The sequence below is a fragment of the Chroicocephalus ridibundus genome, chromosome 7 (genome assembly GCF_963924245.1).
Source record: "Chroicocephalus ridibundus chromosome 7, bChrRid1.1, whole genome shotgun sequence".
NCBI classification, from domain to species: Eukaryota; Metazoa; Chordata; class Aves; order Charadriiformes; family Laridae; genus Chroicocephalus; species Chroicocephalus ridibundus.
The window spans coordinates 3,096,218-3,121,237 of record NC_086290.1 but is presented as its reverse complement, the minus strand read 5'-3'; the positions used below and the strand labels follow the sequence as shown (position 1 = coordinate 3,121,237).

General features: G+C 41.1%; 2 protein-coding genes across 13 annotated transcripts in view; one reads left to right on the top strand and one right to left on the bottom strand.

Moving 5' to 3' along the window:
• Positions 1 to 705: 705 nt before the first annotated feature.
• On the bottom strand, positions 706 to 19,258 carry ORC4 (origin recognition complex subunit 4). Of its 4 annotated transcripts, none has more exons than XM_063340663.1 (14): positions 19,143 to 19,258; positions 16,317 to 16,388; positions 15,208 to 15,284; positions 13,458 to 13,548; positions 11,370 to 11,445; positions 10,892 to 10,977; positions 8,762 to 8,810; positions 8,118 to 8,269; positions 6,111 to 6,284; positions 5,689 to 5,775; positions 2,710 to 2,818; positions 1,844 to 1,939; positions 1,694 to 1,761; positions 706 to 1,011 (listed from the first exon to the last, which is right to left on the bottom strand). In XM_063340663.1, exons 2-14 carry the CDS (start codon positions 16,386 to 16,388, stop codon positions 823 to 825), a joined length of 1,326 nt encoding a protein of 441 aa, XP_063196733.1. In that variant the 5' UTR covers positions 19,143 to 19,258; the 3' UTR covers positions 706 to 822. The 4 variants fall into 4 exon arrangements, with proteins under 4 accessions (XP_063196733.1, XP_063196732.1, XP_063196731.1 ...); XM_063340662.1 differs by lacking the exon at positions 19,143 to 19,258 and adding an exon at positions 18,446 to 18,498; XM_063340661.1 differs by lacking the exon at positions 19,143 to 19,258 and adding an exon at positions 18,272 to 18,427.
• MBD5 (methyl-CpG binding domain protein 5) overlaps positions 18,730 to 25,020 on the top strand; it is a 148,719-nt gene continuing 142,428 nt past the window's right edge. For all 9 annotated transcript variants that reach the window (XM_063340657.1, XM_063340656.1, XM_063340654.1 and 6 more), the window contains exon 1: positions 18,730 to 19,206. The gene's annotated coding sequence lies outside the window, so the exon portion shown is untranslated. The remainder of the gene's footprint in view (positions 19,207 to 25,020) is intronic.

Sequence of the window (25,020 nt, the reverse complement as noted above, 5' to 3'; positions counted from 1 at the left end):
TGTCTCTCTTCAAACTGCAGCACCGGGGCAGAGAACAACCTTTTTTAGTGCCCGTTTGCAATCGTGGTCCCTGCTGAGGGAGGTTGAGCCATGGCTGGCAGGAGCTACAGCACAAGACTATCACGGGCCTGGTACTTGTTCTGCTGCTTTTCAGTGCACCTCTCTTCAAAATGTGCGGTTGTGCCAACGATTCTCTTTATGAAGCAGCAAACAGAGCAAAATAAATAAAATAGCCCTTTGACAGAAAAGAAGGGCTTTGCGTGAAACCAGAGCCATAAATTTCCTCCCCTTTTTGGCAGGCTGAAGCCTGGATTATATTGTATAGGCCTTAAGGTAAACGTGAGTCACTTACTCTTTACTCAGGAGAGAGCCAGCCATCGGCCCTGCTGCCTCATCCTTCTGAGATGTCCCTAGTCCAGCTACCAGGCCGGAGCCAGCACTTCCTGAACGGTGCAGCACTAACCGCCGGCAACGCTTCCCTGGAATATAGATGTGCTGCCAAGACGTAGTAGTCTCTACCTTCCGTAGCTTTCACTAAACCAGCTGCAAAACCCATTTCTCACCCTGCAGTTCATGACTGTGGCGCTGGGAGGGTCAGGGCAGAGTTTCAGAGCTGCCCGCTGCAGGGAGACACCCACCCTGCTGTCTGGCCGGGCTTACACTTCTTAAAAAACAAAATCCAAAAATAGGATCAGCAAAGCAACCTTCTTCCAAAAATTTATTAATCTGAACATCCTGCTCTACGCAAACATCACATCTTCAGAGCTTCCAGTAAACCCCAAAAGTTTGGATGTAGAAAGTGATAGGGCAAGTTCCAAAATTTTACAACCAACTGAGCGAGGACGCTGCCCACTGCTTGACGTCTGTGGGGCAGTTTGGATACGCCTGCAAAGCGTCCATGATTTGGTTATTGTCCAGAACCAGTTTCATTAGGAGGTACTCTCTCTGCACGCGAACAGATGGTCTTTCTATTGGTTTTACTAATTCCAGTTGTAGTAAGTGTTCAAATGCCTAAAAATAAAAGAAAAAAAAAAATTAGGAAATGGAAGAGAACATCATTCCGGAATGTGCTGGGCCTTGGGTGCAGTTCATGAGCTGAAACCGCAGCACCTGCCCGACCCCTGTTTGCCGGCTGCAACACAGCAGGATTACGCCCTACAGCCAGAGCCTGGCAAGATTACGTTAATTGAGAGACAGGCCAATAGCCCAGGCGGCCAACGGGGACCAGGTTCGTAACCAAAATACTGTTTTTCAACTTACACTTCAGCCTGTAGCTGATTGAGGCAAAACCAGCCCTATTAAGCTACAAATTGATGCCATAAACCAGTCAGACCTACTGGGATTAAGAAAAACAGATTTTTGATGTGGTAAGATTCATTTAAATGTTGGAGACATCCCTTCTAAACAGCAGAAGTGAACGAGCAAGCTGGAGAGACCTGCCCGGGGCCACAAATCTCTCTTGCCGAACCCCAGTCCTCCATCAGTTAAGCTCCCTGGAAAGAGAGTCCTTCCCCTGGTACTGAACTCTTCAGGGTGGAACTGCTGACCAGCGCGGCCGGCCTTGAGCTCCCGCCCCAGGGAAGGCAGGGGGCGGGTGCCCAGACTCTGATCTACTACTCAAACCGTGCGCTATTAAAAAAAAACCCCAACATCTGAATACTTTCCAATAAGAAAAATGACATTTCAGGCTTACCTTCATGACAACCGGCTTTTCGAAGTTGTACATACAATGCGCCTTCCTTTGTATGAACTTCTGGAATTCTGTATTGGTAATAGACGGGAAAAATAAAGTTAGTTAGGGGAAAGTGATTTAGTGTTTGTAAAGTTCAGGTATTTCTCTCACCGTTGTAAACCATCTGGAAGTTAAACGGTTCTCCTTCATAGACATCATTTAAGTGTTTCATAGCTATAATTAGGCAGATTTCCAGGACAGACAAACCTAGAAGGAAAGACAAAAGATCTAAATATTTCTTCTTAAGCATATCAGAAACGCAAGCAGTTCACATACTATTTTTATTCCTGTATTTTTATATGCTGTAGGCCTTACCCGTTTGTGTTACGTATCTTCATAAGGTAAAAACAAAAAATAATCCAGAATTGGAGAGGCTAGATGAGAGAACATTTGTTTTCCAGATATTTGAAGCAAGAATGTTAAGAAATGGGCTGCTTCCATCAAAACCCAGGAAATTTAAGTATTAAAGAAAAACCCTCATTGCAGATTGTATGGCATGAGAAAGAATTTTTAGGAGCACCAAGACAATCTTGGTGCTACTGTACAGCATGCCACGAAAGGAGAGTCTGAAGAGGTTATTGGCTATTCAAAGCTAAAGGAGTGACAGAGGCAATCAGCTCCACGGGGACGGGCCGACCAAACCAAACCAGGGAAATCTGGAAGCCATGAAGCAGCAGTGGGCTAAGTTAACTCTTCCTGATCAGAGAAGCAATTCCTCCTGCAACTGTATCTGGGCTTCACACCATCACCAGATGTTTATTTCTTCTCACTGCAGAGGTTCCAAAATGCTTATCAGAAAACTTCAGCACAGTGCTCAGCACATCCCACCTCCACGGGCGGATGGATTCCCTCTGCAGCTCACACCACGGGGGGACACGGTGCTACACCGCGTGCGTTACATCAGCAGGATTTCAGGGAGGGACTTGACACATTTTGTACTCCTAAGAAAGGTTTTTGGGGAAAAAGCTGAGCTTTACCATGTACAATATTTGCTTTTGAGTCCATTCTGATTTGCTTGCTTGCTTCTTGAAGGTCTGATGCAGTGATAAGTGGGTGACGCACAGTAACGTTACTTACAGCAAGCATCTAAAAAAAAAGCAGAAGACATTTTTCATTTAATTACTAATTACCAGACATACTTTCTACTTGGAGATGGAATGCAGAAGAACACATTTCCCCTGGAGTCACCTTCTGGAAACATTAATGAATAAACCCTACACACAGAGTAGGCTCATACTGAAAACCTTGTAAATAGCTGGTAGCTACCACTACATTTTGCCAGGAAGGTTTCCCAGGCTGGAAACTTTAAAGCCTCCCCACTAGAGGAGATAAACACCCATTAACTTGTTTGTATTAATTTCAATGGATTAGCATACTTCAATATTGCTGTGAGAATGGCTTACAACTGTTTTAAACACACCTTGGTACCCAGCGCTACAGCGCGCTCATGTCACTGAAAGTGCTCAGAAAGCATCTGAAGGCGCCTCTTGGTTTACAGAATACGAGTTACCCCTCCAGAACACTGGCTAAAAAGTCTCGCCTAGCTGCAGTTTAAATCTTTAACGATCTTCCACTACCTGTCACAGAAAGTGAGTTTTGAACAAGCGTAAGTTAATAAATACGGAGTTAACTGACCTCCTCTGACACCGCTCTTTCAAAGCTATTGATTATCCACAAGCCTTTATGCAGCAGTATAAAACGGAGCAGCGACCTTCACTTGCTCTTCGGGGCTTTAAGTATCTGCCTTGTAGATACTTTGCAATTTAATATTTATCAACAGAAAAAATGACTTTTAGTGACTACCTCCGACTTCTGCAGGTCTGTGTGATGAAAAGCTATTTATTTTGTCTAATTGAGGTCTTTCCTATCTACCACCAGCCTTTTCCACTCGTCTTACAGATGTCCGCTGAGCAGCCTCAAAAAGCTGCATGATCAGGTCAGGCTTCCAAAGGTACAGGGTGAGGTTTTATACTACAGAAGCTAAAGGGAATTTGGGCAGGGAAGATGGAGAGGGATGAAGAAACAACAGCCCCAAGTCACTAGCAGACATGCAAAATGGAAAGAAGCAGAGGAAACGCAGCGGTATCTCCTGTAAGTCACTGCCCCCTCTGCTTCAGGGCAGTGAGATTTGTGAGTAATGGGTCGCTCCAGTGAACAGAGCCGGGAGCGCTGGGCATCCTCTGCTTCACCGGGTCCAGAGGCAGACAAGCAGCTGAGTGCACAAAGTCACCCGCACAAGAGAAACCATGGGGAAACAGCATTTACCAACAGCAAAACTAGATTTTACCAGCTGGGTTATGAGCTACCTAGTTCTACTTACGTAAAAAATTACTTCTTTTACTTTGCTGAAAAACTTAACTTGTTCAGTTCTTCCAAGCTTTTCAAGGTTTTGTGCAATACCATTGCCGGTACTGCAACACGGAACGGATACTACGTTTCCGCTGAAAACGCATGTGTTCATCTGACAATGCAAAGTGATGGGGACCATCACTTGGGGACAAGTGTAATTTAGCAAGAGTAGCACCATTCTCACCACCACCACCACCCCCCCGCCCATCACAAAGCTGCTCGCACCAGCTCAAATGGCAGACTCCTACAGATTTTCAAAATTAAGGAAAAATTCATCCTGCGGGGCAATTAATCCACACTTCAAGCTAATAGAAAAGAATTACAGAAGTGCTAGAATCTGTATTATGTACTTTTCTGAGCAAGATGACTTCACAGAGTGAAAAAGCCCCTTTCTAAAGGAAAAATTCAGAACATGCTGAAGAAAACAATTAGGAATTTCTGCCTCAGCTCTGGCAGACCTTGGAGCTATTCAGATGGCCAGCAGCTCTTTTTCTGCCATTCATTCAAGCCACAGAGACAGCACGGGTTGCCCCTAAACTAGAGATAATTTGCAATCTTGTAACGAACTCAAGTCAATAGAGGACTACCAAAAAGAGGACTCTGATCATGGGTTTCAGAACTGGAGCAGGACGTCTGTGATCTAGTTTTCAGGGTGGCTATAAACTCAGTGTTGGGAAAAGCTGTCAGCACTGAAGAGTCCAAGAACAGCCCACCACAGAGTGGAAGGTTAAGTGTTACTTATCTTCTGTAATGAACGTTACTGCATTCACACTAACTGTGTTAAAAAACAGGAGGGAGGGAGGCAGATACAGAAAAAACCAAAACAAAACCACAAGAAGAAAGAGACCCTCAAGAGATCCTGACCACACGTTAAGCTTTGGCTCGTATGTCATTATAGGAGGAAGTTGACCATCAGCATTTCCTCCTACTTACAGAATAAGTCTTCTCTCAACAGGGAGGCAGCAGTCTAACTTTTCGCCCCACAGCGAGGAGGCCTTCCTCCTCTCCCCTAAGATAACCAGGAAAGGCTCAAGCTACCAAGTACAATTCTGAAAGCGTCCTCAGGCCCTTGATGCCAATTAACTTCCACCTCAGTATTTCCAGGGATTAGTAGCCGCAAGCTTCCAGCACCCCAAGATTTAAAAGATTAAGATCACATTTCCTGGACTAACGTCACAGTAATGGGACGAATTCAGGGCAGCATCTGGGCTACCTGAATTGCTCCATATATGAAACCAGCTCTGGAAAACAAAGTGGTGCCTAATCGCATGGTTCATAAAGAATCTCAGAAAGCAAAGCATATTTTGAAAGTATTTCACCTACAGTTTTGCTTTATAAATGGGAACACTTGGCAAACGCTATTTAAATACTAAAACCCCACCAACATTTTAATTAAGCAGTATACGCTCACAAGATAACCACTACAGAACTACTCAAATTCATTAGTAAAGCACGGACTGATAAAGCATGCAAGAAACCAGTACTGTCAAAAGCCCGCTGAATGAACAGATGTTTCAAGCAAAGCTCAGATCACTGGCTTGAAAAACACAAATGTTTACAGACTATTGTAAATCAAGAAGATCTTATATACATATCCAAATACATACCAACAGCAAATGAAGCGAGCGCAGATCTTTGGTGTAATGAAAAAGGTTCTGCAGGATGTCTTTCACAGTTTTATCCTCTGAGAGATGCTAAAAAAAAATTTTAAGTGGTATTTTAATCATCTCAGCAAATAATTTCATACTCACGTGAAGAAATACCAGTTAGCTAACTTTCAGAAAGAGCTTAGCTTACGCTGGACAATACAGTTCTTCACGTCTAACTTGAACTTTCTGGTCTTTTTTGTGACACTTCTAGTTTTATCTCCAGACTTCAATAAGCAAAGATTCTCTATCACAATTTGATTTATTCCATCTGAAACTCAAATAGTGAAAGGAAATTCTAACCCCAGATAAAGGCTTTACACTTAGGAACTGGTCTTACTTTAGAAGTTTTACTAAAGCCAAGTATAAAGATTTTCAAATACCTGAACGTTATTATTCCATTTTTGTGCAAAAGACTCATCAGGAAATTCATTGGGAAGAGAAAGCTGTTCCTTGAATATCCTAATGTATTGTTTAAAATCAAAGGAATTCATCAAATATATCTGTCTGTGAGAGAACCTTGATTTTACTCTCTTCTCCAAGAGCTCCAGGATATCCTTGGAAAAAAAAGAAAAGTAAAACAATAATTTAAAAAAGCAGATGCATTTAGTGCATTCTTTGCTACAGTAAAAACTACAAGAGAAAACAAAGTAAATCACGTTAAAAAACCCAATTACTAAATTCTCAGGCTTAAAATGTTCTAACAAGACCTTTGCTAATTATTATAATTGATGTGCCTTGAAATGCCTAACAACTAGCCATTTACCCAAATCACGTGATGCGCTACATCATACAGGATAATTAGTTGCTAGGATACCCAGCAAAATTTCTCCATAGATTATGTAAATATTTCAGTTACTTAAGTCTGCATTCAAGATGTCTAGAGCTGTGATAGGCTGAAACAAGATGTCTGTTTAGTAGATACGTAGGTTGGCAGCTGTCATTTCACGTGCCTTTTGTCAAACTGAAAGAATCCAGCTTAAAAAAAAAACCCTTACGAGCCAATATTCATCTTCTAAGATTGTCACACAGCGCTAAGCAGGTGTGCCACCAAGTTGTTGGTTGAAGATAATAGAGAAACACACACTTTTCTCAGAACTCGTTGCAACAGAGTGGCATCAGAAACAAGCTGAGGGATTCATCCTTTTAGAGAAACACAGTACTACTCCCCTACCTTATACTGGGACAGAATGATCACACTCCCAGTTTCTAGGAAGTTGGGGTGGGTCACTTTTTTAAGGGTTTGTTGTGTGTTGGTTTTGGTGGTTTTACTTGCACTAAAAAAAGGCTTGAAGAATACTGACATTCCTCACCAAAAAGAGAGTGAAAACAGTAAATAGAGAACGAACAGTGCAAAACATAAAGACCCCTTTCAATTTAGAAGTCACATGCAACAGGGACCAGTGATTTTTTTAAAAATAAGAAGCGACGGCTATCACCAGAACCATGACGCAGCCTCTGAAGCCTCTACCTTAATTACATTCAAAAGTAGAGCAATACAGGGTTCTAAATAATGGGTGATGAGGATACCAGAGTCAGGACAGTAATGAAGCAAAGAAAATACTGTAATTTACTAAATCAACTATTAACTATTCTATTACCTTCCAAAAATTTGCCCAGCCAAATATCACCAAAACCAAATCAACCCAGATTCAGGCTTCAATTAAAGATTTTAATTATTCTTCTTGTCATAACCCAGCTACCTCCATCACCAATACAGTTTGTTGAGGAAAACAGTGGAATTTTTACAAAGTTTCAGCTTCCATAGTGTTAGAAAGTAATTATTTCAGAGTATACACGTAATCCGTCCACAGTTCCCTAGAATGTCATTGTAAAAAAAATTGTAAAAGCAATTTTAACATGGAACCAAAATCCATTTTGAGCATGCTAATTTTATAGCAAACGTGCCCTACTGAAGCGTTTGCTTAAAAAAAAATTCCTTGTCCTCAGAACAGTGATTTAAACCCTGTAGGTTAACACAAGTCTGTTCTTACCAGCTGCTGACCAAGAAACTGAAAGGCCCAGGAGCCTCCCCAAAGAGTGGACAACAGTATGATACAGAACAGCCCCATGGATAAATGCGGCTCTGCTGCTATAATACAGGACAACAGCCTTGTGCCTCCTTAGAAATGTAAACCTGCTCCTCTAGCAGTAAAATTGAAGGCTTTGCAGTTTTTTGGTCATCTAAGTTTGCTCTCTGCACAAATTATTTTATTTTTTTTTTATTCCCCCCACCCCCATTCCCAATTCAAAAGTCAGAAAAATGGATAGTTGAGAAAAGTCTCCTAGTAAATTAAGTAAGGTTCAAGGAGAGGAAAAAACATTCCAACTAAGACAAAAGTCTCTTTAAAACAGCTAAAAACTTTGAATGAGAAGGCGCAATTTCTTACCTGTCTACATGTAAGTCCAATAACTGTTATTGGAGTTTGCGCTGACTGGGATATATCAAAGAGGTTATAGAGGAGCGTCTGATTCTTGTGATGAACAAACAAGTCAAATTCATCCAGTATAAACAAGACTGGGCAACTGCTAGTTCGATCTCCTGAGAAAGCAATTGTAAAAGTTAGTATGGTAACATCAGCAGCAGACTTCCATCTCTACAGCTTTCACTTTTTCCAGTTTTAACAATTTATGTATTTTCTTTTCACTAAGCCCTCCTTTCACATGTGTACTGCTACAATGGTAAAAACAAAGACACACTGAAAAATCAGTAAGGTTTTGTAGTATTCTGCCACCCGTCATTTCTGGTTGCAGGGGATGGCAGACTTGCATGCAATTCTTTTTTAAAAACCCACTGTTTTTAATAGCTTCAATCTGGGTAAAAGAATCTGTCCTTCATAGCTGGTATCAGCTATGTTAGTATATGTTTGGTTAGTATTACTATTTTTTACATTGTTTTGTAACCATGATACAGTCTTGGGCTAGATTTCTTCATACCACTTGTACAAGCAGATGAAGAAACCCCTATGTGCTAACTTTTCGGTCAAGCGACAAACACACACGCAGTTTCAGAACAGGGGCTATCATTGTTTACCTTTCCTTAAAGCTTCAAGAAGGAACGCGAGATTTTCAGCAAAACTACCCTATACAGAGAAGAAAAAAAGGTTTTACAATAGATTTTCAATGCCATTCTCAGAATTTTGTCACTACATCAAGACCGGGCATGTAATGAAGTCCATTTCCTTCTGAAGCCCTACTTTCGAAACCAGTGCATAATTGCAAATTTACAATGTTACTTCATGCTGTATAACCATAATCTCTTCAGGACAAGAAAACTGATAGTTAACTCTACATTGATCCACTCTTTCCAGTCTGAAAACCCCAAACTAATTGCCTCAGACAGGCAAAAAACTAGTGATTGGAAGAATGTCTTCAACAAGCTAAATTTACAAGTAGCTTTATCTTTCCTTAAATAGCTACTGCATACTCATTTTCCATCTACACACATGCAAAAACTGCCACCTAACGTGTTCCGCCGAGAATGATCAGTACGCAGCTTTTTTAATTTGCAACCTTATTAGATGGATGAAAGCATCAGCCATTCACGACAGAAAACAATGAATTGCTCTGACCATCCTGCTTCAGTTACACACACATTTACGCACTCTGAAGCACACAAGTTGTGAGATGGGAAATAACAGTAACTGAAGACCACAAGCCCTGTCAAAAAGGCAGAAAAGCCAACTTACTCTCTGAATGTGAGTTGCAGATGCTAAGAAAGGAAAAGTTTCTATGGACAAAAGTAAGGACATTCCTGCAAATCAGTATGTTTCCTTGCCCATGTGCAACCAAAGGGATTAGATGGCTAAGAATTTACAGTAGTACTCCACAATAACTTAATGGGGAAAATTATAGGGGAATTAAGCATATTTTAAGACCAGTTTTGCCTCCAGCATTTTTGGTAGTGGAACTGTGGACCTTGAAAGGTTGTTTTAGTTCTCTGTTGAAAAGACAACTCATTCAAATGGCTATGCTAAAATTAAATACTTGCTATTTCCTTTATTACTGCAGCTGTATTTGGGAAAATTTTAGCTCACCACCAAAAAAGGGTTTTCCATTCTCTGTATCTAAAATCATTTGGCACAAGTAAGAAACCAAAGCACAGCCTAAGAAGCAAGCATTTCCAAAAGATAATAAAGCCTAAAAACTACAATCTACACTTCATCTTGTATTCCAGACTGCCTCTAACCTAGTTCTCTGGTTTCTCTTACTGAAGTAGTAAGAACCTATCTCTTCAGCTTTCCAAACGCAACTGACGAAAATAAACCTCATTTATTGAGATTTCACCTTTCACCCCTCTCATAATTGTGCTTTAACATGACTCACAACTATATAAACTCTGCCAATCTCGAAGCCCCTATCTGAGAGCAAAGGAGGAGATGATGCTCAGAAGCATCTTCTGTCGTACCAGGAGATGGCCTCTCAAGAACACTCACTGAGTAACAGGCAACAAACAGTGTAACTTACATCACTAGCCCAAGTTATTTCACAACCAAATGAGTGAAATTTAATCTGAAGCACTTCAGTTATTCTTTTTATTACTGACTTTAGTACAAATTTAAATAAGTTTCTTATCTTTGGGAAAAGGTCAATAGATGCAAATATTTTAAAAGGAATTTTATGCGAAGTAAGAGCTCTAGGAAGCCAGGACAGATTTCCCTATAAGTAGAAAATGTGGCAAATATGCTAAAGATACTTGCTTTCCAAAATACTCTACCCCTCTGAGCAAAGTCTCTTCGGAATGCTTAAAGCTTGTTTCATTTAGAGGCTTAAAGTAAACGTTATGAGACCCTACCCATACTTCCTCCTTCTCTAAGTCAAAGTTGATGTTTTTTGGAAAAGTATCAGGATACATTAATATTGCTCAACTAGCAAAATGTAATGTTCAGCACTTTTTTCAGCACCACACGTATTTGCTGGCATGCTTGAAGGGTTTGTAAACCAGGGTCTTCACAGCTAAACGCTGCCACAGTTCACTACTGACATCAACTATTAAATATCTTATAAGAGAAAGCTTTGAGAAGACTGAGCCAGCCCATCGCAATTTTGCTCATAAACTCTCAAAGTCCATTCAGTCTCAACAAGCTGCATCCTATAAAGCTAGTTTTTCAGGCAAGAATTTTTGAGGGAGATAAGCGAAGAGTATAATAAAGTTGATACTTACAAAAACTTTATCCCCAACCACATTTTCGAGGTGCAACTGTCTGGTGATCTCCTTCAGGGCCACTTTATCATTAGTCTGCAGAAGCCCTGAAAGAAAATTATTTTTTTCATGAAGAACTGGCAGCTCTCCTTCACTCCAAGAGGCCGCATCTACAGCCAATAGAAACTTATCCAGAAGCTTCTCTCCATTTCCAGCCTTTTCAAAAATTAATACTACACAACAATTTTCCATATGTAGTAAGTTACTTAAAACAATTAATTCACAACTGAATTGATTTTTAACATTTTGAAAAGTCATTAGAAGCAAACAAGTTCTCTTTATACAGAGCGATACCAAACAAGGCGTTCTGGACTTCACAGACAAATGTGTCCATAATCAAGGCTAGATAACAACTGCTGAAACCAAAATTTTTGTTCAGTACATACAATATATAACAACTGAATATAACATAACATCTGAATAATGCTGTATTACTTGCCATTCAGATGAACTTCCAAGAGGTTCTCTCTAACTTCTTTCATTTCGGTGAGCTCTTTTAAGACATGATTTAATAACTAGGAAAAAAAAAACCAACATAATTTCTTTACAAGAAGATTTTAACAGTAAGAAAAGTGTACAAATGGATATTATCAGATAGGAAACAGTATATGCAGTTTCACTAGGTAACATCAGGTTTGAGTATTTTCAAGACTAAAATGACAACTTCGCATTCACTATCTTGACTGTAGTGATTACATTTGTTCATTCTGCTGATTAGGGAAGGAAATATAAAAATATCTCCAGTATTTCGGTCACTAATTTTTGGAGGTAATATCTAGGGCTTTTGCCTTAATCAAAAAAAGGTTTAAGAGTTTGAGATATGACAGAATTTGGCTCGAGTTAGTAAAATATTCAGCTTCATTAGATGCTGTAGAACAAAAATCTTTCCTTTAAATCTTTAAAGACACTATGCTTATTCTTTTCCTCTTGAAGTTAGGAAGCATGAGACAATTAAATTACACATAATTACATCGACTACTGCTTATAAAACTTAGGGGTCCCAATTTTATAGTCCATCATCTTGGTAAAAGTAATAAGGAATTTGTATTAAAGTACGTATAAGTAGATGAAACATTAACTTTTCATTCACTTGCTACTTCTTTGCTTTTGCTTCCTCAGCTGAGAATTTGCAGCTCTACATGTATGTATACATACATATATACTTATTTTCTTGCCTCTTTTTGAGAACTAATATCTTTCACTTGATGTAGAATAAGAAAATAATTCATTTCTCATACATGATTTGCTTACTTATGTCCCAGCGGGAAGGATCACAAATTTTCACCTTCACTATCCTTACGTAAAAGGTTTGGATGAAAATTTAAACTTCAATTAAATAATAAAAATAGTTTGAGTTTTGGTGACAGAAGAACGTAACAATACTGACTGTTTTTGAAATGCAAAACACGAAAGCCATCAACAAATAGGCAGAATGATTTGTGTCAGCTGTATCAAGGACATGTTTACAATCTATTAATTTATTTCTATTCAACTGTATTTAAAAGCTTGAAGGCCACTTGCTTTAGTACTTGGGAAGACTTCCAAAGTAATTTGTGTAATTTTTCAATCTTGAGTACTTCTACAGTAACAGCCAACATATTTATCACATTATATACTCATGTAAACATAAAAGACTTAAGTGTTTGCATAATATTAAAGTATGTAACACTTAAGTTAGATGTCATCCCTTCACATGCCTCAACTAAAAAGAGTTCCTTTAAAATACAAAACCTGTGCTTGTCATGAACAAACTAAAACTGCCAGACAATATTCTACCACCTAGCAATTTAGGTAACAATATTCTCTGACACACTTCAAACAGGATTAAGATACCTTACCATTCTCTACATATAAGCAGCTATGTAGAAATCCACCCCTTAGTCTACTCTTTTTACGGTTTTTGGACACTTTTTCAGTCATTTTTACAGCGGAGGCCCAATAGTAATAGCAGGTTAACTTTTAAAGAGTAAGCAAAACATAGGTTTAATTGCAAAGATTAACTCCTCTGTGGCAAGAACTATCGAAGAATTGTAATAGGAGAAATGCTGAAAGAAGGCAGAATGTCCAATGTAGTCAGATCACTGAACGGCAAATGCAACTTGTTCTGATAAAATTATTTCCATTTTACATGTTTACATGCATACCTGTGGTGTGTCATGATACCTGGTGAAGACACACAAAGGATTCCAAAACCATGCATACTTCTGCAACCTATTGTAAGGATGGACAGGTACGTGTTTTTTTCAGCTGCACATGACGTTATTCTACTTTACAAAATCACCAGGAAACTCAGCATTTGAAAAACTTCAGAATACTGTTGGGAAACCAATTTCTCCACACTGTTGCTCAAGAGAATTATCTCACAAGAAGTCCTAGAATCTTTTGAAATTCTATGTAAACAGTTAGCAATTCTCTTTAAAAACAGTCAGAGATGAAAATTTAGCTCCAAACGCTCCCAGGACTTTGGTGAGATTATCTACCTCACGCTTCATTTGACCTTGTATAGAGTCTTAATACATGTTTATACCGCAGTCTTTCCTGATCCTCGGGGTCCAATAATGAGGGCAGAATTACTTTCGCCATGAACTGTCGTTCGTTTCAGAAGTTCCAGCAGATGTCTGTGTTGACAACAGCAACAGGTTAAAAATGGCAAACCAGACAACATTCACTGAAACTATGGAAAATTCAAAGAATCTTTAGGACATAAGACAAAACTTGATACATTTCAACTTGGTCTCAGAGCCGACATTCAGGGCAACCAAAATGTAACACAATAAAGTACAAAAGGCTGAGTGATCAGATCTCTTAAAATATTTCAAAATATTGAAACACGCAGAAGTCGGAAGTATCACTAATTCATAAAGTTCTACAATTCTCCACCATGAAAGGACGGGCTTCAATAATTATTTCTTTCTTTAAAAAAAAAGAAAGATTGCTTTCTGTGATACCACTATAGCTCATGAAAAAGGAAGACCGGCAAATGTATTGAAGGAAGACCTTGACACCAGGAAAAAAAAATTAATGATCTACTGGAATACATTCATTTTGACAATCTTCATAAAGCTGATTATATGCTAAATTTAGGCAACCAAAGCTTGTGAACGCTAACAGCAATACTGAACTTCAAGTTCATATTCTATTGCCACCCAAAAGAAGGAACAAAGAATAACTATAAATTATCTCCAGATAGACTAATCACCTAGTACCCCTTTTAAAGTACTTACAAAAAATATTGACACTTCCAATTCCCAAGTGTCTACAAATGCATACATTTAATATGCTTGCTTTTTTTTTTTACTTAACATATTTACGTCGTGCAATCTCTTCTAAAGGAGTGATAGAGACATCATGGAACAGCTGTAGCAAATGCATGTGGTTTTGCATTAGAGCAAACTATAGCTCTTTAGAGCTAACTATAGCCAAGAGCCCTGATACATCTTGAGAAGGAAAAACTAAGAGTGAGTGGGGAAGTTCATCGTGTTTTCTCTCCAGTATAATTGATCAACAGCACCATATTAAGTAGAAAGCAATCTGTAAAACTGTTTTTCAGAATTCCACTATAAAGAGGGGAGGCTTGGTTTGTAGAATACTAACATTATAGAAATACATTCTCTCATAACAACAAACACGTCTATGTGAGGATATCACACTACACTTTTCTAAAACCAGAAATGTTATTTTCATTCCTGTAAGGGAAAGGAAATTAATGCTCACATCAGGCGATTCAGCTTGCATACAGTTATGCTCGGAAAAATTGATTCTTTAAAACAAGTTCTTTAGGTATGTGTTTGTTATTTTCAGAATTTGACCTGCATCTGTAAAAGGATTAGTATTAGGATAGTAGTATTGTCACAATAGGTCCTTTCTTCCTAACTTTAACCTCTGCATCTGGATGACCCCAAGAATAGGTTTGTTTTAAATATGGATCTCCACCTCAAGAGTAATGTTGGCATCCAAGGTTTAAGATTTGCTTTTAACCCAGCTTACCAATAAACAGGAGAAAATATGAAGTAAAAACAAAGATTCGCAACAAGAGAATTTAACTTTTTGCTTGGTCAGGTCATTAAACATTGCCTTAGAATATGCACTGAAAGTATCTTCCAGGCTCAAAAAAAGTGTTTCAGGAATTACAGATTTGAAACAAGGACAAGAAATTAAAAACCAGGACAGCCTGTATAAGTTCGAAAAACAGGCAGCAGAAAGTTCTGACTTCACCTGATTATTTTTCTACTGTGGCTAAAGTAGAAATTCCTTAGTATTTGAGTCTGCCCACTCACCTGTACTGACGTTCAGTCCCAAACAGTTTTCCAGTAGCATAATGGTGACAGAATCTTTCACGTAAAGTTTTTTGCACCTGTGGATATAACACAAGACAGAAAGAATGCTTGGTGCTTCAAACACGAGAATGTACCAAGAATGTAACTACTGCAATAAAGTAATAGTAAAATATGTATGTTTCTGTGGTGTTACAAATACTCTGTAACATGTAAATTTTAATTGTCATCAATAATATAGGGGTCCGGAAAGCAAGAATAAAGTTGCAGTAAGCAGGATATTTAATAGATTCTTTTGTAGCAGAAAAGAGAAAATTCAGCAAGTCTAAATAATGGATAGAAGAACAACAGAAATCTATTTTGTTAATAATTTCCATTTATGAAAGGAGTTACTTTTTAATATGAGCTGTGCTTGTCTACCTGATTTTTCAGGTATTTTTTCTTCTGCTAAAGTCTTAATGATTTAATTTTCAGATTAATTCTGTTTCAATGAGCGATCTATCTGAACAGTCAGCATTGTCCATTCACAAGCGAAAAGGTTTTCCTCCTATAAAGGGACATTACATGTAAATGAAGGGAAGATATTACAATGTAAGAAATCACTGAACCAGAAGTAATTCGTTACAATTTGCGTCACAGTTTTTAAGTAGACACTTTGAGAAAACAGAAGAACAAAGCTTAAAAAAATAAACTTTAAAACTGATTTGGCAGATGCTGTCCCGCTTAACCTAAGCTGTTAAAAAGAAGTCACCTAGATTCTAATTTGCCCTACCAACTGTAAGATAAAGAATCTGATTAGATAAAAATAGATTTATGCAAATCTGTTGCCACGAACAGCTGTAAAAGGGCAAGACCATTCTTTACCATTTTTATTAAGATTTCAAACAGTAGATCGTTACTATAATGCTTGAAGCAAGTAAATATCAGGTGAGAAGCTGCAAGACAAATAGAACATAAGTACAAAACCAATTTACAGACCTAGAAATTACATCAAGTATCTGTACATGCCTTCTCCACTGGTCTAGTAAAAAACTATAGAATGACATGGGTGGCAGAGGATGAAAAAGTTACATAACTTAAATACAAAGCCAGCTATCAAAGATGTTACTAACCTTTGAAATGCATTCTCCATTTGCTTCGCTGCTCTCCTTTGACTTACGTTTACTCATTGCAGAAGTTTTCATCTTTAAATAAGAAAGAGAATATAAAAGTTATACTAAATTACTCTGTTTTCCAAATAATCACGTTAGTCAGAACATCTATTTAGATGTTAGTAAATGAAATTTAGTACAGCAAACCCAAGGCTCACTTGTAAGAACTTAAGTTGTAATGAGCATTGTTTCTTAGCTGTTAAGGATGTAGTTCACCTTGCCAGTAAAAAAGAAAAAAACAAACTTGTAAAGATTTATAACACATTTCTCATTAGATGAAATCCATGTTTACATACAACTTCTGAAGAGTTTAGGATGCTTTTCAACGCAATGCAAACAGTACCTAATGCAACTGATACGAAAGTTTTTCTTCAAGTTCTCTTCCAAGTTCTTCTAGCAAGTTCTTAACACTGACATTCCCAAGTCCGTGAATGACATGCCAAGTTCCGCCAAGACAGCACAGCCACACACAAGCCGATCTCACACAGAACCAGGAGCGGCACAGCTCACGTGTTTACACTTCAGGTACATTATTGTGAACAACCAAGCAGATACCCTTCAAGTAAGTTGTACTAACAAGTGACATTTGCACACCTTCCCCTCTGACCAACCACCAAGTGTAATTTGTTAATTTAACTGCCTTTGAGATAGTCTGAAGCAACGTATTTATGTTTCTGCAGCTGGAACAAGCTACAGGCACATGGCAACATGTTAGATCACGACAATTAAGTTTTTTAAGGAACAACTGGCTAACCACACGTCATGGTTTCAGTTGTGATAAGAGTTAACTTTTTTATTAGCAGCTGGTGTAGTGCTTTGTTTTGGATATGGGATGAGAAATACTGTCAATAGCACACTGGTGGTTTTAGCTGTTGCTGGGCAGTCAAGGTCTTTTCTGCTCCTCAACCCACCCCAGCAGCAAGCAGGCTGGGGGGACACAAGGAGCTGGAAGGGGACACAGCCGGGACAGCTGACGCCAACTGGCCAAAGGGATGTCCCATCCCACATGGCATCGTGCTCAGCATAGAAACTGGGGAAAGAAGTAAGAGGGGGACATTCAGAGTGATGTTATTTGTCTTCCCAAGTCACCGTTGCACATGACGGAGCCTGGCTTTCCTGGAGATGGCTCAGCATCTGCCTGCCCACAGGAAGCAGGGAATGAATTCCTTGTTTTGCTTTGCTTGTGCGCACGGCTTTTGCTTTACTTATTAAACTGTCTTTATCTCAACCCACGAGTTTTCTCACTTTTACTTTTCTGATTCTCTCCTCAATCCCAACACGGGGGAGCGAGAGAGCGGCTGCTGCTCCCATCTGCCTGCTGAGGTTAAAGCACAACACCATGTTTATACTGGTGCAGCTTATAACAGTAACCACAGTGCCACTGCAGATAAGCAGCACGAGTAAAACTCCATTCTCCTGCTTTGTACTACCAGAAAGCCTCCAAGACTTGCTCCGCAACAATTTACACTTATTTTAAAATAGCTGTTTTCTACTTCTCCCAGCTTCATTCCTTCTATCGCAAGGTCAGCATAGTGCAATCCCCTGGCACGGCAGCTCTGGCTGCAAAGGACGAGACCGGATGATAAAACACAGATAGATGAAGGAACCACCACGGGAGCAGAGGCACCGGAGCGCACGGCACGGGGACACCAAGTTGAACCGAATCCGTTCGTTTAATTAAACTGGGAGCAGCGGGACCACGGGCACAGGATCGCGCCCGCTCCCGTTTTTCACTCCGGGCTCAGAAACTGACACGGAAGCACCGCAGCCATCGGGTACCCGTCGCAGCCGCTAGTTCCAATCCAAATACCCGCTCAGAGCCACGTTCCCGTGGTGAAAGGGGGGGATGGCGCCGCTCCCGCCTCACCCCCCGCGCCTTAGGCCCGGCCGGGGGCGGCTCCGCGGCCTCCGCATACCTCATCAGCCGTTACCCACACACGAACTGAGGCCCCCCAGGAGCCGCGGCGCTCGAGTGAGAGGCAGACGGGGGGGGTAGGGGAGGATCGCAACCCCACCGGGCTGAGACGACGAGCGACCTGTCCCGTCCCCTATTCGCATCCTCCCCCTCACAATTCCCGCCGCTCCCTCACCTGAGGCGGCTGACGCCGCCGCGCGCGCTCCCGTCCCGTCCCGCCCCGCCCCACCCCGCTCCCAGCAGCCCCCGCGCGGCCCTCCCCCCTCACGTGACGGCGGGCTCCCCCCCACTCCTCCTCCCCCCCACTCACTTCCGCCCCTCCCCGCCCTCACTTCCGCCCCTCCCCGCCACTTCCTTCCGCCCCGCCGCCGCATCTCCTTCCGGGTGCGCGCGGGGCCCGGTGGGAAGAGCCCGTCCCTCCCTCTCTTCCCCCCCCACCCCCCCCGCGGCCTCCCGAGCTCCCCCGGGGCGCATGCGCAGTGGCTGCCTCCCCTCTTCCTCCCCGGCAGCGCCGGAGCCCCAGCCGCCGGAGCAGCAGCAGCAGCTGACGATGAGGAGGAGCGCGGGGGGGGGCGGCAGCGGCGGCGGGGGGGCCCGTTATTTATACCGTTAAAGGGACAGGCCGCTCGTTCCGCTCGGCGGGGGCGGGGGGCCGGTGCCAGGCGCCCCGAGTTTCCCCCCCCCCCCCCGTCCCCGTCCCTCCCAGCCCCGCCGGAGGAGTTTATTCCCCCCCTTCCCCCCCCCCACCCCCCTCCCTTTTCCCCGCTGCGGCGGTCGGCGAAGGCGAGAGGCGGCCCCGACAGCTCGGCGGGGGAGCGGCAGGCAGTTGGGCAGCCCCCACCCCCCGCGCTCCCCTCCTCCCCCTTTATTACCCTTTGTGTGCGTCTCCGCCTGCGCCGCTCCGGGGCCGGCCCGGGCGCCGGGGGGGCCGCTGAGGTGAGTGCGGGGCGGCGGCGGGGCGGGCGGCCGCTTGTTTACCTCAGGGAGGGAGCGGGAAGGGAGCGGGGGGTGGGGGGGGGGCCGGCGCTCGGCCGCGCTGGGCCGCGGGCGGCGGGGAGGGGGCGCCGGGCGGCCGCCTGTCACTTTCTGCCCCCCCCCCCCCTCCCCGAACCGTCCGGCCCGAGCTTTGTTGTCGCCTGGGGGGAGCAGCGGGGTGATGCTCCGGCCCCCCGGCTCCTCACAACGCGGGGGGGCTGGTTCTTCAAGCCTCTCCCCCCGCCTCTTTCTCCGGGGCCGGGGGTGATGTCGGCCTGAGCTGAAGGCGCGGTGTTGTGAGGAAAGTTGAGGTGGGTGCTGAGCCCCGGCTCGTCCCCAAAGTGGCGTCTGTGGAATCGGGGTGCTGGGGGGGACCCTGGGGTTTGCACCCTCCCGGTCGGGGCTCTCTGCGGTGGGTTGGGGCCGTTATTTGACTTATGAAAGGCCGGTGGTACAAAGAGCCGCCGGCGGGCTGAACTTCCAGGGGTTGTCCAAGAACTGGACTCGATGTTGGCAAGATCGGGATGGGTGTCGCACGTTTGATGGCAGTCCGTGGTTGTTGGTGGTGGCTGGCTATATTTGGTCGATGGCTCGCTCAAATATACGCATGTCGTGATCTGCTTTTCTATGGCCTTCTGCTGGGAAGGCCAAATGTCTCCATCTACCCTTGGCGACGGTGCTGGTTTGTTAGGTCAGGTACTGCTGGTAGGCTGGTCTGACCATTTATTCCTACTAATTAAAAGGAAAGTTAAGTGTCAAAAATGTCTGAAATAGATTAAAATGTAAGGGGGCAAACTAAATGCCTAACTCAAGGAAATATTGGAAAGAGCCTTCTGGAGATTTGCAAGAATCCAGAAGTAAGAGTTTGGGCATTAACGTCAAATTGAAATAAGAGTCCTCTAGATAAGTAGGATGTTTATATTAAAATTGCTGTTGTCTGCTTGTTTCTGGAGCTTAATTATGTCCTCCATAATCTTAAAAAGACGGTTTGAGTGCTCAGTTTTATTAAGTACCGTGGAGCCTGCTGAACCATGAAGTAGGCCGTAAGTATGTATTTCAGTGGGGCACCACGGTTAAATGGTGGTCAGCAGAGAGCATGTGTCATCTCTGCCTCACGTGGGAAGGATACCCACAAGAAAGAGCTCTCCTGAAACGCTTTGGTATCTCCCGTTTCTAATTTGTACGTACGTGTCTTGTGCGAAGCAGCAATTTTGTGATCAAACTGGAAAGAGTTTGAGAAAGCCGTAATTTGCTGGGGTAGAAAGAATGAGAGGAATATAGTTGGACCAATACTTAACAATGTTGCGTAGAAGGACTGAAGGTAACAGCCATCGCTGTAATTCTTTCTAATTGTTTGCCGTTAGTTTTCTGTTAGCTTGTAAAAACAAGATTACTTTGGTTTTAAACACGTGAAAAAAATTAACACTGATAATCATTGTCAAAATCAGCAGATACGTGTGTAAAACCCCATTCTTTAAATGTGTGACTCTCCTTTTGGTTAGTTTACTACAGGCAAGAGTTGGCCAGCACAAGACTGTCCAGGAAGGAGTAAAGGATGCCGTTTTCTTCTTTTTTATGCCAATGCTTCCTTTCCCAACCTGAGATACCATTGATCTATTTTCATCTGTACATGCAAACCTACAGCGGCTTCAGGATTATGCGCCCAATGTACATGGAGCTGCAACTTTCATGGCCTACAGCCGATGAGTTGTATTATTTATTATGGGGATTTAACACTTTAATTCTTTGTGGTTTAGTGTTAAAAATAAGTATGATTTGATCTAATAAAATACCTTAGCAGAATTCTAAAGCTGGGCAGAATAATTCAGGGTCTTCCCTTACTTTAAATCCTAGAGATAAAATTACTAATAAACCCTTCAATTTCTATAGATCTCCAGCTCCTGCAGCCAAATCTGTGCTGGGAAGACAACTGCTGATTTGGGGGGATTGGATAGGGGAGGTTCCTCCTAAGGAGCCACTGGTGGGGCTGGGATTCCGAGTTGTGTCGGAGGCAGTTCCTGCAGCACCCAACACAAAGGGGGCTAAGATTCATTTGGGGCTCCTGCCTGCTGTCACAACAGCCTTCTAAGAGCTGAAAGAGTTGACTCAACCTGTGTTAAGGAAGACTGCTTTATCAACAGCTGTGGCTAAAGGGTAGTACAGTTTTGTTTTGTTTGGGGTTTTGAGCCAAAATTAATAATTATTTTCATGTATTCTAGGTTATAGTGGCTTCCCAGACTCTAGGTCAGAGAGATTGTTTGGAATTAGAGAGAAACCTACCATGGCAAAATGTAGGCTGTGCTAGATATAAAGATGCTGTTCAGGCCAGGCTTACATTTGTCTTTAACAGTCTTTTCTTGGAGTTTGCTTTCTTACCTTTCTTTGCAGATGAAAGTGTTTGTTTCTATTTAGACTAGGTAGGCGGATGTTTGAAGGGACTCTTTATGATGCAATGCTTTCAATAATTTAACTTTTCACATGCGGTCCTTCAGTTCCTTTTTGGCTGTGGAGGGATCAGTCTTTCTCCTTGTTAAAATGCACAGAAGATCTTGGCATAAGTAACAGTCCACTCAGAAATGGAATGCCTTGGTTTTCAGCTGGGTTATTTAATTTGGTTTGTCAGTACTTTCCCCCGCCCCCCCCACTGTTATTCGTGGCAATTCCTTGTATGTGGAGGGTCAGTAACTCGAATACGATCCGTAACTACAAAATTAGTTTCTGAATCAGCAGCGAGTGCTTATCGTGGATGTTCCTGCTGGAAAGCAGTAGACCAGGTGGGTGGCCCCTCGTGCCCATCTGGAGCCCCACTAATGTCAGTGTGTCTTTCTATGGGCTTAAGAGACCACATGCACAAAGCAGCTTGCAAGAGAAGAATCTCATCTATTAATGGCACAGGACACAAATTTTGAAAGTGACTGAGCTTCCTTTTCAAAAATACTGTTAAAACTTTAGAAAAGTGGCGAGTTTGGTTTCTTTTTTTGGGCTTGTTCACTTGTTTAGTGGCTTGGTTTTGTTTGGTTGGTTTTTAAGGACCCTCTATTGGTTTCTGTTTTATCCCAGTGGAAGTGAGTATTAAAATTACCATTGATTTCAACAATAAGAAGATACAGGATACATTTTTGAATGCTCTCATGTCATTAAGGACCTGCTTGTTCTTTTTAAGAGTTATTTGAATGTTTGAAACCACAGGCTTTCACTGGCTTTTCTTTGTAATTATTTTTGGAACTATTAGGTGGAATAATACTGCTTAATCAGTTTCAAGTAGGCCTGCACAGGAACCAAAGCCTGTATTAGGAATAAGATTTTGGAAGAGTATTGGAGGAAGATAAAAATTAAAGCATCCTGAAAGCTATGTAACTAGAGTTAAACCAAGCAGGATGCTAATAAAAAGCATCAGTTAAGAAATTGAGAAGGTCTGACTCCTTTCCTCTCTTCAAATTCCAAGTTCTTTATTATAGCAATACCTTTTTCTTTTATTTTTTTTAATAAATTATCTAGAAAGGAGTTCAGACTTTGCACTATTTTTAAATTGAGGTAAAATTTGTCAAAACAACTTAGATTACAAAGTTATGAAGTGTATGAGTACATATGCATATATGTTTAGCTACATACACAAATGCATGTGTGTATATAAAAGAAGTGTAAAAAATAGATACTTTAAAACAGTACTTACAGATCTTTGGAGCCACACAGTTGCTTTATTTCAAAAGTTTTAACTGTAAGTTGTTGTTTTGATCTGGCACATGGCAGCAGGAATCAGTCATTACTGTGAGATGGCTATTCATAGACCTTTGTGATCATCTCAGTTTATCTGCAGCTTGACAGGTGTTCCCATCGCAAAAAATCTCCATTCCCTCCTCTCCTTCCCATGGGAATGACTAAGGAACAAATCATGGAGAGCAGCTTTGAGTGTTGGTTCACTGGGGTGGAGCTGAGGAGCATTGTAGAGGGCAATACGGAGAGATGGAGATGCACAAGGCACCTACCTCTGTCACTTATTTGGGCTTTTGTTGTGTTTTTTTTTTCCTGAAATCTTCTGATTTCAAATTTACTTCAAATTTACTTAAAAAATGAAATGGTAAAATGTCTGGAAATTCTTTTTGAGTTTTCTGGTAACTTTCTTTATCAAATAAAGAATAAAGGATTTTATTTATTACTCTTGTTAAATTCCTCAATATGATGTTTTCCTTTTTTTTTTTTCTTTTATTTCTTCTACAGGAAATATTTTAAAGTAAGGAAACAGTATTTTAAAAATTATCCTGTCACAATATCTGGTAACTAAGACCTATAGAAGCAATTATGTTAATTACATTATTCCTATACGAGGTATGATTGAAGGCCAGGATTAAAAAAAACCCCATATATATATATATATTCTCACAATGTTTGATTAGTCTACATTTTCAGTGACATTAAATCCAAATTTTTTTTTTGTGACTTACTGAAGGAAATCTGAAACATAAATAGCATCTTAAATATTTGGGCCCTCGGTTTGCACCATCAGTAGCGTGGCCTCGCTAAGAAAAATTCCCAAGTGAGGGAACCAGAACAGTTGTCAATTGTTTGCACAACAAATCCTGTTGGATAGAATGGTGATATTCTCAACGTTTAGATAAAGAGAGGCTTGCAATAATGTTGCCTTGTATCCTGCTGCCAAAGGAAACAAATGCAGTCTAAGTTAGGGAGAAAAGTAAAAGTCCGCCAAATGGAAGGTAGGCCTACGTATCATAAATATAGCTAGTTTAATTTTTCTATTCATACTGCCTAATGTTTCAAAAACATGTAAATTAAATTTCAATTCGCCAATTTTAGACTTTATTTTTAAGCTCTGGTAGATCATTGCCAACGCAGTATTTAGGGTTATCTGTTGTAACAGACTAAACCCCTTACAAAAATGGGTAAAACAGTAAGTTTTGTCTTCATCCTTTGAGCTTTTCCCTGCATCTCTCATGTATACTTTTATACACGCACAAGTATTTATACACACGTGCCTGTGTGTATTTGCATACGTATCCATGATTAGCCCCACTAGAATGAGTACAACTTTCGTGTATTTTGGTAGGACTCAAGCTGTAGCATTGACAATAATAAACGGCTGGCACTGGCTTTATATTTTGAATGTGTTTGCACCTAATCTACTTTTAAATTATATATATTTAAAATTTATTTAATTTTTTACATCTAATACTCTGATGCAACGAAGATTTGTGCACCTCTTTATTTTTTTTATATAAGCATGCTGTTGACTTCTGGGGGTAAATTTTATTTATTTTATATGTATGTAGAAGGCAAGCACAAAAAAAGTTTTTGCTGGATCCTCTCATCCAACCCCTACATGAGAGGAAGAATTTTTTAGTATCTGCTATTTTTGTAAGAAAACACTGCAAAAGTGGACAAATGACAGCATTGATCAAAGAAACAAAGTAGTCAGAAATCTGTAGCGAGCTGATTTTTTAGAACAGAACTTCCTTTTGTCTTTTATGGGCTTGGGGGCAGGAGGGGGGATACGTTGTCCCTTCATAATCTTTCCAGGAAAGAAGCTTACCTAAAGCAAATTGTGAGAAGGGTCAGAGTTAAGAGGTAGATATGTTGGGATAAATTTGTGATGCAGCGTGTTTTTGTAAAGTTGTTCTTGAGCACGGCTACTTTAAATGTGAAATGATATTATAAGATCTGCTGGTATTTCTAAGTTCAATAACTTTTCTTGATGCATTTTGAAGTCTTAAGAGAAAAAGCCTTTGGAAAATATCCTTCTGGTTTGCAACCGCTTGTTTT

Excerpts from the sequence above, each read along its gene's own strand:
- ORC4 (XM_063340663.1), bottom strand. The coding sequence starts at position 16,388 with ATGAAAACTTCTGCAATGAGTAAACGTAAGTCAAAGGAGAGCAGCGAA. Across the intron at positions 1,940-2,709 it reads AAAAGCAAATATTGTACATG|GTTTGTCTGTCCTGGAAATC; the intron begins GTAAAGCTCAGC and ends CTTTCCTTCTAG. Across the intron at positions 1,762-1,843 it reads CTTCCAGATGGTTTACAACG|AATTCCAGAAGTTCATACAA; the intron begins GTGAGAGAAATA and ends TTACCAATACAG.